The following is an 18362-nucleotide window of genomic DNA, read 5'->3' as shown; positions in this document are numbered from 1 at the left end:
ACCCGGAACAAAGTATGCGCGAAGGTGGGTCACGTGGACTGCCGTAGGGTCATGGCCTCACCCACAGCCTGCATAGCCAGCATCCAGACTGCATTTAAGGAGAAGCGACACAGCAAAGTGGTAGTCTTGCTTAGAAACACTGTTTGCAATGCATCGCTATGGCTGCACTGGCACGAGATGGTGGCAGCCTACACGCAGTTGTAGACATGGGCAGGTAGGCGAGCTCCCGCAAGGGACGCCACAGGTCAACTCCGGGCGCTAACAACACCAGCAATGGCATCCGATTTTCAATATCAGACCTGTCTCAGCCAACTGCGCGACTCCTGCCTGCAGTTTTCCATGATCGCGCCAGCATCTCGCTGTATGATGCGCAGTTCAGCGCTGGTGGTAGCGAGCGTGGCCCGATTCCATCCTCAGTGATCGATCAAGTGATTGCCAAATTTGCTCGCTTCAAAAGCACATGCGAGGACTTCGGTGTTCCCCCGCAAAATATCCATGTGCTTGCCACAGAAGCCACAAGAACGGCACCGAACTCTGCAGAGTTCCTCGGCCGGATCAGGGACAGCATTGGGTGGGAAACCCGATTATTGTCCAAAGAAGATGAAGGGCGCATTGGCGCTCTCGGCGTTGCAAGTAGCTCTGCAATTGTTTCTGGCCTGGTCATGGATCTCGGCGGAGGCAGCACACAACTAACGTGGATGATCGCGCGCGATGGCCAGGTAATAACCAGCCCCATTGGGTCCGTCAGTCTGCCGTACGGAGCGGCTGCTTTGACTCAGCGGCTACAGACCGCACGAGCCGAAGGCGGAAAAATGGAGAAGCTGAAAGATGAGATGAAGTACAACTTCAAGGAGGCTCTTGAGAGATTGAACCTTCCCCCAGAGCTGGAAAAGGATGCACAGACACAGGGAGGATTTGACCTATATCTCTGCGGTGGAGGTTTCCGCGGATGGGGTTACCTTTTGATGAGCGAGTCTAGGTTGAGTCCATATCCGATTCCCATCATCAACGGCTTCCGCGTGTGTCGAGCGGACTTTTACAATACAGGTCATGTGGTGAAGACCGCATCGGAATCGAGCGCCAAGATTTTTCGCGTTTCCAAGCGGAGAGCATCTCAAGTCCCGGCGGTTGCTTTTCTCGTCGATACTCTTGCAGAGACTCTTCCGTCCATTAAATCAGTTCAGTTCTGCCAGGGCGGAGTCCGAGAGGGCTACCTGTTCGACAGATTGAAGCCCAAGATTCGAGCACAAGATCCATTGCTCGTTGCAACTGCGCCATACGCACCACCCTCTGCTAATGCTCTTTGTGATTTGATTAAGCAGAGTCTTCCAGTAACATCGTCACCTATTCTATCACGGAGGATCCCACCCTCGTTCACGCCCAGTCTCCTCAAAGCTGTCACCGACTTGTTATTTGCCCATTCAAACGTCCCGAAAGATACTCGCCCTGCAGCCGCGCTCTACAGCACCACCACTGGTATTTTGGCGTCTGCAATTTGCATTTCCCACCTCGACCGGGCGCTGATATCGCTTATCCTCTCTGAACGCTGGCCTGGAGATCTTGCTCCAGCAGAGGAGTCGCTGCAAAACCGCCTGCGGCAGTTGGTGTCTGTAGAAGAGGCATGGTGGTGTCAGTATCTCGGTCGGATCCTTACTCTAGTAGGAGACATTTATCCTGCAGGCAGAATACCCGACAACCGATGGCGAGTAAGATTCGAGACGGTTTGGAAGCAAGTCTTCAAGAAAAAACAGGGAACGACTGATGCTCTACATTTGACTGTCATGATCAACAGTGATGTAGATCAAGCCGTCATTGCTGACTCCATAGAGGATAGCATTGAGAAAATCGAGAAACTTGGGAAAAGGAAAAATTGGATGATGGCGAGGGAGGACCTGGGCTTCAGTCGCAGTACAGAGGATTACGGTGTTACTATCGAAGTTGAGGTTCAGAAGACGTGCGGATGATGACGAAAGACCGAAAGCTTCGGTAGAGTCTTTAAGTTTCGGGCTCCTCCTCCGCCGGCATCATCTCGCTTCCGCATTCACAAAATCATCCTGTATTTCCGTGGGTTCCGGTGTGAGGATGCAGACGTTGTCGAGAATGAAGATTCCGCGCGTCTCACCCTTAAGGTGTCGGCGATACCTGGCTCTTTACGAAACTCATTCGACAGAACCACCTCCTCAGCCCGAAGTTATCGAGAGTTTCTTCCGATATACCTCTGGACGATGGCTCTATGATGAAGATAGAAGGATGAAAAAGCGGTATCTGAAGTTCGATGTACAGGGTCTCCAAGATGCCGTTTCCGAGGCCTTGCAGTCTCGATGTGTGGGAATCACCAAGCTCCCCGAAGGTCAATACAACAAGGTATTCACAGTGCAGATGGAGAATGACACGGAGATCCTGGTCCGGATGCCCAATCCGAACGCTGGTCATCCGAGAGCCATTGTTGCCAGCGAAGTCGCGACATTGGACTTTGTATGTGCGACACATGCGTGCATGTGGAGGCCCTCGTTGATCTGTGTTGTAGCTTCGCAACTCGTTAAAACTCCCAGTTCCCGAAATCAAAGGCTGGAGCTGGTGCATTTCTGCAAGGAACCGAGTGGGATCAGACTACATCCTGATGAGAAAGGTGCCGGGTCAACAGCTGACCAATGTGTGGCCGACCATGTCCGAGGCTCAACGCTTCAAGCTTGTCAAGGATATTGTGAATGTCGAGGCAAAGCTTCTAGCTGCTAACCACTTGAATTACGGCAGCTTGTATTATCGGGGCGATACTTCCGCGCCTCTGGCCGCCATGGACTCATCTTTACCAGAAACTGAGGTTTCGAAGTTTGTCATTGGTCCCATCGCTGACCGGGCGTTCTGGATGGAGGGAAGACACGAACTCAACCTTGACCGTGGGCCATGTGAGTTCCCTGGTACTGTAACTGCTTCGATGGCCGACTGACATCCGCCGCTAGGGAGAACGGCTCTGGACTTCATGACCGCTGTGGCTAATCGTGAGATCTCCTGCATACGTGCGTCGACGTCAAGTGACACGGGAGATGATGGATCATGGCTTCCTGGTCGAGCCCATGCATGGCGGGAGCGACATATTGGCCTGCTACAGCATTTTCTGACTCTTCTTCCGTATATCCTGCCCTCCCGAGATGCTTGCTGTCCTGCTCTCCTACACGATGATCTCCATTCCGACAATATCTTTGTTGACAAAGATGATCCCTCCAAGCTTACCGGTATCATCGATTGGCAGGCGGCGTATATAGCGCCATTGTTCTTACAGGCTCGAGTTCCAGCCGTCTTCGACTACGACTATGCTTACCCATGGGGAGGTGACCAGCCCCAACTGCCGGAAAATCTCCACAAGCTGCCGCTGCGGATGCGAAAAGAGGCAATCCAGCAGCTGGAGCGACAGCGTTTGAAGAAACAATATGAACTCACTACACGAAATCTCAACCCACGGCTGGCCAGGGCCATGGACGAGATTACAGTCCGGGACGATCCTACGTCAGCCATCTTCCACGTCGTCGGCAATACATCCAGCAACGGGCCAATCGCGCTGCAGGAGCTCTTGATCTCGATCTACAAGAAATGGGATCTCATTGCCGCGAGGCGCCAGATCCGTGTGCCTTGTCCGATAACGTTCACCGAGGAAGAAATTCGCCAAGCCCGGCAGACGGCCAAGGAATGGACGGAGGTCTACAATGAATTTGAAACGCTGCGTTCCGAGCTGTTGGGCAAGGATGGCTGGGTCTCGCACGAAAATTTTGAAGAGGCCCGGCGCCGATTCGAAGTGCAGCGGGGCCAGCTGGAGGACCGGTGGAGGAGATTGGTTGATGTCACCCGGGCGTTTTGACGGTTTGTGTTCTCCATACTTGGCACAACTTCGATATCGGAGGTCTCGATGAAGGAGGTGGCGTTGCATCAAGGCCACTTTGTGGTATTATATTGGAGTCGATATGCCGGACCTACGCTCTTTTGATTGTACACTCGGCCATGAACACCGAGTTCTGGATTGGACTGTGACGTCAGTTCCATCGGCTCGAGACTTCGGGTGCACACATGAAGGGCACTCAATCATACTGTAGCATGTAATAGGCAATCTGTAGTTTCAATTGTTCAATGAGCGGAATCTTCAGCTGAATTGCCGGGCTTATCGTCCAATTGACCAGTCTCTGTGCGATATCGCTCAAAATCAATGGCTTTCCGTCGGTGACGCGATCCGATGTGGGCGGGATAAATACCCCGCTTCCTCTGCTCCTTCTCCTCTGCTTCGTTTTTTTTCTTTTCCCTTTTCAGTGCTTCTTCAGCATCTCAACGTCGAGTTCTCATCTTCCGCTTCTCCATCGTCCCGAGTCAGAGTTCAACAACGCTGCTTATTGTAAACCCTCCCTTCGCCTGAACAAGACCAGTACTAACCCTTACCATCCTCACAGGCACCTGGTGAACCCCCACGATGTAATTCACTCCGTCCTTGGCCCCCTCCCCTTTGGAGGTGGGAAGGCATGGCCATTATCTTTCGCTTAGCAATCAGCAAGGTATATATCAGATCATCAGGTAAAGTCTGTGGCATGAACCGGTGCTCGTTCCTATCCCGTTGGTGTCCCTCGACGGGGAATCCACCCTGTTGGATATCTGTGCAGCAGGAGATTCCTCGTCCGCCAATCTGGGCTCTGGGTCCGGGCTGAAATCATACGGTCACAACTTGATCTGGATAATACCAGCGAAAGGATCATGCCTTCTCCCCCTCCCCTGTGCACGCAATGGATGTTATGATGTGCTGACGGGGTACAGAACCGCAACAAGATGTCTCCTCCAGTGGCTATCTACGAGACTGCTTCCGTCGCTCCGACGGAGCTCAAGGGCAAGACGGCTCCTGCCCCTTCTACTGTCGAAGGTCAGGGACATCAGACCAAGCTCTTGGATCAGTTCGCCGGCAAATGGGACAGCTTCAAGTTTGCTCCCATCCGCGAGAGCCAGGTCTCCCGCGCCATGACCCGCCGCTACTTCCATGATCTGGACAAGTACGCGGAGAGTGACATTGTCATCATCGGCGCGGGTTCCTGCGGCCTGAGCACTGCCTATGTGCTGGGCAAGGCTCGCCCGGATCTCAAGATTGCCATCATCGAGGCCAATGTTGCTCCTGGTATGTTGTTCGGTTGCAATAGCAAACGTGATCTCGTTTGCTAACGGCCTTGGCAGGAGGTGGCGCCTGGCTTGGTGGCCAACTTTTCTCTGCCATGGTCATGCGCAAGCCCGCCAACCTTTTCCTGGACGACCTGGGCGTCCCGTACGAGGAGGACGAATCCAACCCGAACTACGTCGTGGTCAAGCACGCAGCCTTGTTCACTTCGACGCTGCTGTCCAAGGTTCTGTCCTTCCCCAACATCAAGCTCTTCAACGCGACCAGCGTCGAGGATCTCGTCACGCGCCCCGGCCAGAATCGCGCCAAGGATGCCCGCATTGCCGGCGTCGTGACCAACTGGACGCTGGTGAGCCTGCATCACGATGATCACTCGTGCATGGACCCGAACACGATCAATGCTCCGCTCGTCATCAGCACGACGGGCCACGACGGTCCCTTCGGCGCATTTTCGGCTAAGCGCCTCGTTTCGATGGCTGCTATCGAGAAGCTCGGCGGCATGCGCGGGCTCGACATGAACTCTGCCGAGGACGCCATCGTCAAGAACACCCGCGAGGTGACCAAGGGCCTCATCATCGGCGGCATGGAGCTGTCTGAAATCGACGGCTTCAACCGCATGGGCCCGACCTTTGGCGCGATGGTTCTGAGCGGTTTGAAGGCAGCGGAGGAGGCGCTGAAGGTGATTGATGAGCGCAAGCGCGAGTGTGCTGAGTAAGGGATAGGCGATCCTATTCAAAGGATTCATGTCGATCGAGTAACAATTAGGAACAATGAAAGCTCATTGGCCGAAAACTATGTACATGAAGAGTCAAAGCTGTATTATCGATGCATCCTTGACATGAACTCTACGATATCCTTTCAGGGCGCTAGACATCAGACTGCAAGGACTTGAGGCCCTCCGTAGCCAACCTCTTGGCATTCTGAATCTCCCATTGAAACTCCTTCAGCGCGCGTATCTCCCAGGACATAAACAGCCCGCCAACCAACCCATCCAAGACGCCGGCGGCGAAATTCAGAGTGCTCACGACCATCAGGATGAACGCAGCGAAGATCGTATCCGACGTCCACCAGACCCCGACAAAGCAGCCAATGGACACGAATATCGACGTAAAAAAGTGTGCCAGGCGCCACCGCCGTTGCGAGCGTTCGCGCTGCATGTACTTCTCCGTCATGGCGAGGATCTCGTCGTAGGTTTCCGGGGTGAGGGCCGAGTTGGGCGCGGTGGTTGGGTGGAGTAAGGGCGATGGCTGCACGGTGAAGTTGTGGTCGTCTGGATTGTTGGGGGGTTCGGGGGGTCGGCGCTCCGGCGCTGGGTTTTGGTTGTCATTTGATGATAGTGTTTCGTTGGAGGAGGAAGAGGAAAGAGGCCGGCGGCTGATGACCGCCTCCACGGCGAAGTGGTCACTGAGCGAGCAGTGGAGGGTCGGATGGCGCTGCATCATGGTCACCTCGGCGGAATCGATGGACCATTTTGGCGCCGGGAAGGACGGCGGATACCCGCCATCGCCGACGAAGATGTAGTCGAGGCGCTTGCCCTTGGGGTCAGGCTGATTGCCGTCGACGGGGATGTTCTCGCCGCGGGCGAGCCGGCGCTGCTGGGCCTTGGGCCAGCGCCAGGTGTTGAAGGGACCGTCGCTGGCGGCGCCGTTCTCGCGGATGTTGAACTCGGCGGTGGGGATGGGTTTGCCGCGCGCGCGCTCTGCAGGGGATTCGGCCGGGCCGATGGCGGAGTCTGGGTGAAGATGTAGCCAGACGTCGCGGACAGGGGCGTGTGCAGTGATCAGCCGGTGCGCAAAGGACATGGGCAGCATGTTGAAGTCGCCCATGCAGATGACCAGGTGGCCGCGCTCCGCGGCCCGGCGCATCAACTTGGCGATCTCCCACGCCTGCGCGGTCCGGTGGCAGAGGTACGAATCATGCGGCTCCTTCTCGTACGGTGCATGTAAATGTGTGCAAAACACCTCCGCGATATCCTCGCTCCGCGGGCCCATGCGGATCCGCGCGCAGGCCACGCCCTTGCCCACGTACCAATCCCCCCGCCAAAACGCCGTCGGCCGCCCGTTGAGCGGGTAGGGGTACATGCTGCTCTCCTCGATCGGCCATTTGGACAGAATCACCAGCCCGGCACCAAACGCCCCGCTGTGGTAGAACTTGCCGTAGGGGAGAATGTGCTGCGTCTGGTCGCGAATGCTCTGGTAGTCTTCTTGTGTCCAGCATTCTTGTAGTCCGACAATTTCGGGCGGATCGCGCGCAATGGCAATTTGGCGTCCAATCTCCGTCAACCGCTCCCGACGGTATTTCGACACATATTTCAGGCCCCAGCAGTTGAGCGTGAGGATGCGGATCCGGTTCGGAGGTGTGTTGTTCTCCATGACTGCGATTATGCCTGCGGCGCTATCAATTCATGTCTACAATGGTCTTTAGCATAAGCTGCCAGTAGTGCCCTCCCCCAGACGAGCTTTCAGAGCTCCCAGCAGTGGTGATGTGTCCCGTTGTTTACTGGGACTGAGGACGAAGAATCGCACCAATCACAAAGTTCCTTACATCTCACCGCTTTGCTAAGCTACGCTCCCATTGGCTGGCGGCGTTTGTCAAAGACGCAAATCTTTCACGCCTGGGGAGGGAGATTAACGATTTCTTTCAACCTCGCTAAGATCAACGTAGCGTCTACGAGGCTGCAGATATGGATAGTGAAGTTCCCCCATCCAAGCGGCGACGGATAGATTCGCCAGAGCACGATTCTTTGTCGGCTGGGCCCGCCCCGAGCTCCCCCCACGAGCTAGAGCGGAGCTCCAGGAGTTCTCCGACAGCGTACACGGCTCCGCGAGGGGCCAGTCCTAATCAAGAGCACAGTGGTGTTAGTTCAGATACTCCCGGCGAATTTACTGCCGATGCAGATTCTTTTTTGGCGCGGAACGCGCCTGTACAGTCTCCGAGCAGGGATGACATGCCCCCGTCCCGGCCCGAAGAGGAAGGCCAGGCGGACGAACAGGAAACCCACGACGACACCGCCCCGGAACGCAACGGCGTAGCAACCGTTGACGGCGAGGCCGACCAGCAGCAGCTCCCGACGCCGGAAACTCCTCGTCCGCCTCCCAAACCGGATCGTGTGAACTATCGTCAGAGGTGCATTTTGGGCACGCATGTACGAGGCGTTTCTGCGGTACAATTCTCGCCGGACGGGTCCAAGGTAGCGAGCGGCGGTATGTTTTGGCTCCAATGCCAGCAGGAGGTTCAAACTGTTGACAACATTGCAGGAGCGGATGGTGCGTTGAAGGTGTGGGATACGAGAACTGGGAAATTGATCCACACTTTCGAGGGACACCTCGCTGGGATCTCGACCATCGCCTGGAGCCCGGATGGCGAGACCATCGCCACTGGAGCTGATGACAAGCTGATTCGCCTATGGAATGTGCTGACTGGCAAGGCCCATCCCAAAACCTTCAGCGGCCACCACAATTATGTGTATTCGCTCGCGTTCTCGCCCAAAGGCAACATCCTAGTCAGCGGGTCTTATGACGAGGCGGTGTTTTTGTGGGATGTTCGCTCCGCCAAAGTCATGCGCCAGCTGCCTGCTCATTCAGATCCCGTCGCTGGGGTCGATGTCTGTTTCGATGGGACTCTCATTGCATCGTGCTCCTCTGATGGCCTGATCCGGATCTGGGACACCATGACGGGCCAATGTCTTCGTACACTTGTCCATGACGACAACCCTGCCGTCATGTCTGTTCGTTTCTCGCCAAATGGCAAGTACGTTCTTGCGTGGTCGCTGGACGACTGTGTTCGGTTGTGGGACTACGTCGAAGGCCGCTGCATCAAGACATACCAGGGCCATGTAAACCGCAAGTACAGTCTCTGCGGTGCCTTTGGCACCTACAGCGCACCTGGCGGGCCCCCGGTAGCGTTTGCTGTAAGCGGCAGTGAAGACGGCTCCATCTTGTGCTGGGATGTTGTGAGCAAGAAAGTCCTTCAACGAATACAAGGCCACACGGACGTGGTCCTGTGCGTTGACACGACGGAGTTTGCCGGCAAGCGGCTCCTGGCCAGCTGCGGGCTGGACCGAACTGTGCGCTTGTGGGAGGAGGTGGAAGACCCCCCAGATGATGCTGCAGTGACCAACTCATTCCCTCCAAGTGACCAAATGGATCAGAGCCTAGATGAGCGCCCACCTGTCGCCAGAGAGTCGGCACAGGGTGAACAAATGGTCAATGGTGTTTCATGACTGGGAGGCTATGTCTTTGTATGCCCATGATCATGTTCTTCGTTTATATCGTTGCGGATACCCGGTGATTGTCTTTGCTCATGGCATGTTTTCATAGGCTGGAGTATGCAATCAAGGCGTTTCATCCAGGTATTTCTGGTGTATTACCCCTTCGCGGGTCTCCAAGAGAGCAAATTCAGGACATCATCCACCACGTTGCCGTTCACTGCGTCGCACGAAAGACGAACCAGTCGTCTCTGGCAACAGGGACCCGCGTGGTTGTATTTATTGTGCACTGCTGAAATTTTTCCTTTATCCTCCTTCGTGCCCTCATCGAATTCCCGCTGTGTGTGTCATACTGTGTTCGTTGTGAAGCAGCTCTTTGAGTTTCCAGAAGAGAGGTGAGTATTGCCGTGCCGTCACTTCCCAGGCTCTCTCTGCGTGATAAAAGTCGATGATATCTAGCTGCTGTGCTGACTCCGGCGGCATGACTGCCTGAAAAGAACCCATCAGCACCTCATCCAGCGCTGAACGTAAAAGCTGCTCAGATCATCGTTATGTATGTCTCCGTCCCTGCACGGTTTTGCCTTTGGTTGACCCTTGGCTAGCCCTACCCACACTGAACAGGATGAATTTGGAAGACTTTCTCATGTACATCCACCATGGCGCGTATGCTGTCGCCTCCTTCTTTTTCAAGGAGTGCCTGACCATCTCTGACCGGCGCCAGCTACGGCTGGTGAGCCGGAAGATCGAGGAGGTGGTGACAGAGTATGCGATCCTGCAGACGCTGCATCTATCCTCGCATAATGAGGATCTCGATGCGGTGGAGGCGTTTGCAAAGAAGCCGTGGTTGCTCAGGCATGTGAAGCAAGTCATCTGGGACCATTCTGTGTATGAGGCAACGTACACATTCGGGCACGGTCCCCAGTTCTTCGCGATCGTTTCTGATGACCCGCATCCGCTGGTGCTGGCGGCCGCAGAGAAGCAATACCGGAATCTCCTCGAGCAGCGTGACTTTGCCGCGGTGAGGGCGATCCTTCCGCATCTCACATCAGTCATCTTGGTGAATCTCTCGGCCTCTCTCAAGGAAACGCAATGGCCGCTTGCCTGGCACTTCCTGGCGTCGCCAATGGTGCGCCGGTGGATCAAGGAGGGCCCGCCGATGCGCGCGTGCGACTTGCCGGTCCAGCCGCGGCAGAGTGTCGCGTCGCTGCCATACACAATCACGGAGTTCCTGGGCTCCAACGAACGGGACATGTGGCGGACCTTGCCGATGCGTGGAGTGCACTTCCTCGCCACGCTTGCCCGGGAAAAGACGAAGCAGGAGAAGAACATCGCCATCCTTGGTTGCGAGGAGCCCGTGGGACTCGCCACGCTGCTGCCGAGCTTTTCCTCCTTCACTCTCCATGTGCCGCCCTCGGTCTTCCAACCGAACCACGCCGACGACGCACACGTTCATGCCTTCATCAACACCACCGTCCGCCAGACCCGCGGGTACCTCGACATCTCCGTCGTCGAATGCGGCCGCGGCTGGAACCCGGCCGACGCGGACGCACTCACTGCGACCATCTCCTGCGGCACCAACCTGCGCCGGCTTCACCTCTGCCTGTCAACTGGCACCCAGTTCCAGCACATCTCGCTCCTGCGCTTCCTCTCACGTATCCCGCCGGAAAAGTTCCCGCACCTCGAGATACTCGATCTGACCAGCTGCTATGCGCTCTTCGCCGAGGCCGCCTACATCCTTCCCGCTTGGTGTGCCCGCGTCGAGTCCTGCATCGCCCTCCGCCTCATCCTGTTCAAGCTCTTCGACGGCACATGGGAACGGTGCCTGCAGATTTGGAGGGAGTCTGGCTTGCTCGCGCGACTGAGAAAGATCCAGCTCGAGGCCGTCACCGACTCGGAGGTTGGGAGGATGTATTTCTCGTCTTACCCAACGGCTATCACGGCGTGGTTGAATGGAACGCTGGACCAGATGCCATTGATTGATGCGTCGGAGAGCGGGGAGTGACGAGCCCCGTGTGGTTGTTGTCCTCGTCTTCCTCTCTCTTCTTCAGTTTTACCGGGTGTTTGTCATGCTGTTTGTTGTTTGATTGGTGTATGATATGGCTTGCAAACAGGAATCTGGACTTTGTGCAGGAGGTATCTGGTGCTGCTTTTTGCAATTCACGGGGATTCATTCTTCACGTTCTTTACATGGTTGTCGGATCATTGGGAAGGTAGACCACTAGGTTTTTATCCTCACAACCGAACAATAACAGGCCAGTCCGAACACTTGTTCCATATGCCCCTATGTAAAGTAGTATACATGAAATCAAAAAGTCGTTACTAATTAATAAAATAAAATAATGATAATAAAAAAAAAGTACAATTGCCAGCCCACCCAATCCGGAAATGATTCACCATAAGCATAAGCTCATCAAACATCACACATCACGGTCGGGGAGTGTCCAGCTGCTCCTTGAGAGAGCGGTATTCCGCAAGCTGTGACTGCAGCTGCTGCAACACCATACCCATGGGCATGGCATGGTCCTGCAACTTGTCACCAGGCTGGAACGGCCGGATCATGTGCCGCACTGCGAGGGTGTTCACACAAGTCTGATTTTAGACACATCAGTAGAAGCCGTTGAATGAGAATTTCAAGAAAAGAGCAAACTCACCTCAATTCGAGTTACCTGCATGTCAACCAGCCCAACAATCGCGGCATCCGCCAGCTCGCCGCCACCCCTCTTGATGGCATTAACCAGCGATCGGTTCGGATTGTTCAGCGTCGTCTGCCCCGGCATCTCCAACGAGCTGCAGATTGCCTCCAGCCGTAGCGTCACCTCCCACAGCTGCCACAGAATGTCTGTGCTGAGGTTGAGCTTCGACGACTGCGCGATCTTGGCGGGTGCCTCGCCTTCCTCGGGCCGGACGTCCTCCAGCGCCACGAGGCGGCCGGCAAGGGCATGCGGGTAGATCAGGTAGACAGACTCTGGGTTCTCGAGTCCCTTCAGCTTCCGCTCCCCCTGGTCCTTGATGACGAAGCCTTGGCTGTTCAGCTGCTGCAGCTCGCGTCGGATGTTGGCCTCCTGCTCTCCGAATTCGATACCGTCATCCGTTTGCGAACGTTCGGCATCGGCGAACCGCTCCAGGGTCCGCTGGAGCTCGCCCATGAAATCGGACGAGACGAAAATCTGGCCTCCGTCCGCGACAGCTGAGATCCGGGACGCTCGGTTGACCATCGGGCCAAAGTAGTCCATGCGGTTGGTGACGGGATCCTTCTCGCACACCGGCTCGCCGTAGTGGATGCCCATCCGAACGGAAAGGCCTCGGAATATGAGGTTCCCGTCTTGGTCATAGACTTCTTTGCACTGCGGCTGTTCCAGGATCTCAATCGGCCACTCCGCCTCCAGGAGTTGCATCTGGCAGTTGAAGCACCAGAGAAGCGCCGCAGTGGTTGTCGAAAACGCAACCATGAACGCATCTCCTTCGGTCTTGACTTCGTATCCGCCGACGATGCCGAGCTGCCGTCGTAGGATATCGTTGTGGATCTGGATGGCTGACCTCATCGCATCCGGGCACGTCTCCCACAGGGCCGTTGACTGCTTGATATCCGTAAAAATGATCGCCAATTCCCCTACCGGCGCATCCACGTAGTCCAGACGAGCAAGTCTCGAGTCTCCGGGACCCCGAGGCTTCCGGGTCCGCTTGGCACTGGGCACAATCTCGCCCTCTGGGAAAGGCGACATCGGCCCCATGGTCGTCAGACTCGTGCCCTTGAACGTGAACCGCTCGCGTTTCTTCAACTGGCTGACGCCGAGAATCATCACCATGAGTTTGCTTCTTGCGCCGAACGCGATCGCCAGGTCGCGGATCTTCTGCGCCGCGATCATCAGGTCATGTCGTTCTTTCCGGGCCACGTCGACCACGACATCCGGCGTGACATGTTCCCAGACCTCCCTCGACGCCATGATGATCATCTCGTCTTGCTCGGTCAAGGTGAAATGCGCCGTGTGCGGCGCGGCAATGATGGACGGAACCATATGGAAATAGCCAAAGGCCCGCGATACCCTCAGAGCGTCATTCAATTTCCCGTTGCGCGACACATAGCCGCCAGCAGCTCGTATGCGCGCATGTTCATGCGGCTCTGCGGGATCGTGGTTGAATGTCAAGGGCTTGTGAGTTCCATCGGACTTGACCAACACGGCCTGCGCATCGCCCACATTGCCAACGTACAGGTCCATGTCCCGCAGGTACAGTACGGTGGCGACGCCGCCAGTCTGAAGGTCGTCCTGATTGAGCAGTTTCGCGGCTGACGTCGACCCTCGGGTGTGTTGCCGTACGTCCTTTTCATCCGCGTTCTTCGACGCAGCTGCTGCCATGTCCCGGTTCAGGGCAAGGAACGTCCGGCGTAGCGCATCGAGCGGGGTGTCGACCTCGGCCTTCATCTTCTTGAGCTCATCGACAAAATATCGCGTGAAGTTCTCGTGTAGAAATTTGGCCACCTTGGAGCCGCCTCCGGATCGTGCCTGACCGTCAAACATGCCCACCAGGGTATCCATGTTGTCGTTTCGCAGCCGTGGCACCATCATGTCGATGATGGAGAGGTGCTCGTCGTTGCCGAGGTAATCCGCCATGCCGTACATCAGCGAGCCGGCAAGAGACGCCGACGTCCTCACCCGTCGGTCTTCGTCTTCCTCCGGGACCGTCTTGATTGTGAGGGTGACGTCCATCAAGCCGAGCACCCGCAGATGCGGCAGGGAGCTGAACCCGGTGAGGTCTGTGCCATTAACGGCCGCGGGCCCCAGCGCGGCAATGTTGGGTTTGATCTCCAATCTCTTATTCCCGGAGAAGTTGAGGTACTTCAGATTATGGTTCCAATTCCAGTTCCAGTCATACGGCCAGTTGGACACATTGTACTTGAGCGAGTTGCTGCCCACGTCCAGCACGGACAGCTTGCTGACCTTGCAGAGCTCAGCAGGCAGTACCTGGAACCGATTGACGTTGAGATGAAGCGTCTTGAGATTGCTCGTCTCCTCGAGATCGTCAGACGGCAGGCTTGAGAGCTCGTTTCCGGAAAGGTATAGGTCCGTGAGGAGTTGCCATCGCTTAAGAATACCATGAGGTAACTCGGTCAAGTCGTTGTATGAGAGGTTCAGCACTCGAAGCTCGGGAAGATAGGACAGTTCCCGGAAGACGTCATCTTCTAACCAATTGTCGGCCAAGTACAGATGTCGCAGCGAGCCGGCAAACGTGGTGGCAATCCTCTGCGAGAAATTCGAGTCCTTGGAGTCCTTGCGCACAGCTACCGGGGGGCCGTCTGGGTAATTGCGAGACGCTGTCGACGCCTTTCGGGCCCCGCCCGTGGTCGACGTGTTGGACATCATCGAGTTCTTGCGCCCAGCGCTGGGACTCGATGTACTCGGGCGTCTCCCATCCCCTTCCTCATCAATGGAACCCATGTTTTCGTAGCTCGGCGAGTGGGAGAGGCCTGGCGTGGCCGCCGGTGTGGTAGCGGATGAGTAATCACCGGGTGGCAGCGGTGGCTGACCGCTATACTTGGGGAAGCTGTCCAAGAGATTGGACGACACGTTCAAAGTCTCCAACTTTAGACAATACCAGATCTCGGACGGCAGACGGATGAGGTTGCATTCCCGCAAATTCAAGTATCTCAGCTCCGTCAGGCAGCCGATCGTGGGGGGCAGCGACGCCAGAGGGTTCTTGATCATACTAAAGTACTCCAGGAACCGCAACTTGCCAATGTGCGGTGACAATGATACGAAATGGTTCTTGTCCAAAATCAATTTTGTGAGATTTGGCATGTTGTCGAAGAGGCTGTCCTTGAATTGCACCAGCTTGGCCGATGCGATGTTCAAGGACGTGAGGGTTGTGACCGGCGTGTCCAGCTCGAACTGGGTGATGGGACAGTGGTCGAGGTCCAGGGTCTGCAGCCTTGGAAACGAGCCCTTGAACTTGGCAACGGCGTTGTGACCCAGGGCCAGCTTCTCCAGGCGCGGGAGATGCATCACGCTGTCGACGTTTGTTAGCTGATTGAAGCGAGCATCAATCTCCTTGATGTTGATGAGCTTCTGGAATGATTCGTCGAGGGCCCCGGTCAACCTGTTGTTGGTGACATAGAGGCGCTCCAGCGTCACGAGGCGGCCGATGTTGGGGAGCTCACGGATCTGGTTGAAACTGATGTCCAGGTCCGTCAAATTAGTCAACTCGCACAGAAACTGCGGGAACACGGTGAAGTCATTGGAGGAAAGATCCAATTTGCGCAGCGAGGAAAACGAGCCAAAGTATGCAGGCAGAGAGTTGAGGTTATTGTTGGCGAGCCGGATGTTCACGAGGCCCCGGAGCCTATCCAGGTTGGTGTAGGACAGATCCTCTAACCGATTGCTGGACACATCCAAGCTCGTCAAGCGGGTTGCGAGACTGAAGCTCGGAGGTAGTCGCCAGGCCTCGTTGCCAACGAACTTGATTTCCTGCAGGTGAATGCAACGCCGAATGAAGTCGGAGGGCACATCGAGGGCGAGGTTGCGCGACAGATCGAGCGTAAAGATCTCGTGCGCTTTCTTGTACAGTGTGATGGGGATTGTCACCAGATTGCGGCCCTGCAGGTCGACGTGAGTGAACTTTTGGTTCAGGTTCAATCCTGGATCGGAATCCAGGCTAACGTTGCCACTGAGCTTGATCGGGAGGAAAACGAATCGACAGATGTAGCTGTGGTCATCCCGACCGACATCCTCGATGCGATCCTTGGAGGTATAGCCAACTTGCTTGAGAAGCCGCTTCTGGATCAGGATAGGCCGCTCGCCGTGCTCCAGCTGGCGCGAGAGGTCGCGTTTGCGGATAATGAGCTCGTAATTGTTCAGGCTGTCCTGGAGAAAAGATTTCTTCCCGAGGAGATCGAGGATGTCCGCAACGGTTGCATTCAGCGGGGCCGAAAGCGTGGCAAACGTCGAGTCAACACGGAAGACACGGATAAAGTACATCAGCCCGTCATCGTGAACTTCGGTGTTGATCTCGTCGTCGATATACGGGAGAGCGCCGAGCATGTCATCGCCATGTTTCTTGACGAACCAGCTGTCGGGCGGATCCCAACTCTGTATTGGCACTGGGTCCTTTCGGGGAACCTCATCTGGAGGATCGCCGTCAAAAATTCTCCCTTGATCAAGGGGCGATTCTGGCCGTGGCTCACTGATGATCCCTTCCATATTCCCCAAATCGGTGTCCAAAGGCCAGAATGACTCCTCCTCGGGAGCCCCCTGACCGGAATCCTTATCGGTTGGGTGTTCGCGCCGTCGAAATCTATGGGAGTGGATGCCGCGACCTTTGGACCCGCCGTCATCATAACTGTGGTGTCGAGGCCTCAGATGCGGTGATAAATCTCGTCGAGAGCTATTTCTACTGCTCCTGGCAGAAGACTCCAGTGGAGTTTTGGAGGAACCAGGAAGATGTTTGCGAAGGAGATCCCGAATACCACGCTTGCCATGTTGGAACCTCGGCGACTGCTGGCCGGAACTAGATTCTTGAGATAAGTGCAGGCTTTGAATGCTCGGAGTGGGACTCTTCGCACGGCTGGGCACCGAGCTGGCAGAAAGGGGCCCATCCGCGTCATCATCTCGGCCACTGAGTGCCAAACGGGGACTCGGGATCTGCTTCTTCGCATCCAGGGCCTTGGGATGCAATAATCGGTGCGACTCTTTGGACTGTTTGCTGCCTTCCCTCGGCTTGCGCGAAGATGGCCGCTGGGCTGAACGGTCCTGTGCTGGCGCGTCACCAGATCGTGGAATATCCTAGCGATTTCAGACTTGTCAGCTCCTTCGCCACACCCATCGGGGCAACCGCATCCGTACCTTCTGATGCAACCACGGAGCTATTTCTTCCGAAGGAGGCGGCAACGGCGGTGCAGGGTCGACTGAGGTTGAGGCCTGGTTCTCCGGGAGACGCCACGAACCCGCCGAGCCGGTCCGATCGGTCGAGGTCGAATGCTGATGAGACCGGTCTTCGTCAGGTTTCGAGCTCTGACGCGGATCGAGCTCCTCATCGACTTGGTTCTCGCCGAAGAGCCCTTGCAACCGGCGACGGAATTTTTCGCTTTGACTGGATCTGGAAGCGTTGCTGCTGATGGTGCTGGCCACGGAAGGCCGACGGTGATCGGAGTTGTCTAGCTCAGTACTTCCACTCCCAAAGCGAAAATGGGACAGGGATGGTGCATCTTGCTCGGAGGAGTCGTTCCAGGAGCTCGTCTGGGCCGGTTTGGGTGTGGAGTTATTGGAGGCTTGCACCCGAGACGAACCCAATCTGCCTTGTACATTCGGGTCGTTGTAGTGACTGATAAACGGCGGTTGGTATCCTGGCAATGCGTAAGGAGATAGAAAATCCGCACCGCCCAGTACTGCCAGCGCTTGTCGGTGACTGTGCAGACCGATTGGCGTCGCCTCTTTGGGCTCTGGTTCCGGGTTGGGTAGGGGCTTGTTCGTGTCCGGTGGCGGTCTCGATCGTCTGATAGCTTGTCAGCGGCGCAAACGGGGTAGCGCACTCGCACAGTGCCCAACACACCTTGCAGACCGGGAGTGCTTTGCTCGACGGGTCCGCGAAGAGTCGCTGCTATCCACAGTCTCCGGCCGGATGGTCGCCTGCGACAGGCCCGTACTGGAGGAATCCTGGGAGCCGTGTCTCGCGCTCGGCGGTACCTGCTCTCCACTGTATCGCGCCATGGCGAGGGGTCCCGTGGTGCGCAAAGCGCTTCACGTTCTGAGAGATGCCGGGAGGATGGAGGCGGAGAATCGCCGGGGGAGCTCCGGCGACGGGCGGAGGGGGATGCTTTATTGACTTGATTCTTCGCCGAGCAATGCTATGGGCCGGATCGGACGGGAGCGGACGGCGAACCAGGCGCAGACCACGAGCGATCGACCAGACAAGAATATTGAGGCAATCGATCTGATTGAAGTGGGAGTTATTGTTGCGATTCGGACTTGGGCGCAAGGTTGACGAAGCGGGCGCGCGGGCGAGCAGCTCATTCGCTCCACATCA

At 56.2% G+C, this 18362-nt stretch overlaps 7 protein-coding genes across 7 annotated transcripts; 5 read left to right on the top strand and 2 right to left on the bottom strand.

The window, feature by feature from the left end:
- Nucleotides 1-206: 206 nt before the first annotated feature.
- On the top strand, nt 207-1964 carry VTN31DRAFT_91 (uncharacterized protein; the record flags this gene model as incomplete). Its single annotated transcript, XM_069408466.1, has 2 exons — nt 207-214; nt 272-1964. The coding sequence occupies 2 exons, from the start codon at nt 207-209 to the stop codon at nt 1962-1964; spliced, it is 1701 nt and encodes a 566-aa protein (XP_069262947.1).
- A 656-nt stretch (nt 1965-2620) lies between these two features.
- On the top strand, nt 2621-3853 carry VTN31DRAFT_90 (uncharacterized protein; the record flags this gene model as incomplete). The annotated part of the gene is made up of 2 exons (XM_069408455.1): nt 2621-2906; nt 2961-3853. The coding sequence occupies 2 exons, from the start codon at nt 2621-2623 to the stop codon at nt 3851-3853; spliced, it is 1179 nt and encodes a 392-aa protein (XP_069262946.1).
- A 649-nt stretch (nt 3854-4502) lies between these two features.
- VTN31DRAFT_89 (uncharacterized protein) lies at nt 4503-5855 on the top strand (the record flags this gene model as incomplete). Its single annotated transcript, XM_069408443.1, has 3 exons — nt 4503-4535; nt 4792-5143; nt 5200-5855. 3 exons carry the CDS (start codon nt 4503-4505, stop codon nt 5853-5855), a joined length of 1041 nt encoding a protein of 346 aa, XP_069262945.1.
- Nucleotides 5856-6006: 151 nt separating this feature from the next.
- On the bottom strand, nt 6007-7512 carry VTN31DRAFT_88 (uncharacterized protein; the record flags this gene model as incomplete). Its single annotated transcript, XM_069408432.1, has 1 exon — nt 6007-7512. One exon carries the CDS (start codon nt 7510-7512, stop codon nt 6007-6009), a length of 1506 nt encoding a protein of 501 aa, XP_069262944.1.
- Nucleotides 7513-7823: 311 nt separating this feature from the next.
- On the top strand, nt 7824-9362 carry VTN31DRAFT_87 (uncharacterized protein; the record flags this gene model as incomplete). The annotated part of the gene is made up of 2 exons (XM_069408421.1): nt 7824-8343; nt 8398-9362. 2 exons carry the CDS (start codon nt 7824-7826, stop codon nt 9360-9362), a joined length of 1485 nt encoding a protein of 494 aa, XP_069262943.1.
- Nucleotides 9363-9969: 607 nt separating this feature from the next.
- On the top strand, nt 9970-11349 carry VTN31DRAFT_86 (uncharacterized protein; the record flags this gene model as incomplete). Its single annotated transcript, XM_069408410.1, has 1 exon — nt 9970-11349. One exon carries the CDS (start codon nt 9970-9972, stop codon nt 11347-11349), a length of 1380 nt encoding a protein of 459 aa, XP_069262942.1.
- A 422-nt stretch (nt 11350-11771) lies between these two features.
- VTN31DRAFT_85 (uncharacterized protein) lies at nt 11772-18046 on the bottom strand (the record flags this gene model as incomplete). Its single annotated transcript, XM_069408399.1, has 4 exons — nt 11772-11936; nt 11999-17122; nt 17183-17831; nt 17889-18046. The coding sequence occupies 4 exons, from the start codon at nt 18044-18046 to the stop codon at nt 11772-11774; spliced, it is 6096 nt and encodes a 2031-aa protein (XP_069262941.1).
- Nucleotides 18047-18362: the final 316 nt, after the last annotated feature.

This window comes from Thermomyces dupontii (assembly GCF_041956625.1).
Source record: "Thermomyces dupontii strain NRRL 2155 unplaced genomic scaffold VTN31scaffold_1, whole genome shotgun sequence".
Classification (NCBI taxonomy): Eukaryota; Fungi; Ascomycota; class Eurotiomycetes; order Eurotiales; family Trichocomaceae; genus Thermomyces; species Thermomyces dupontii.
Note: the sequence above shows the minus strand (reverse complement) of the source record. Positions and strands in the feature narration are given on the sequence as shown.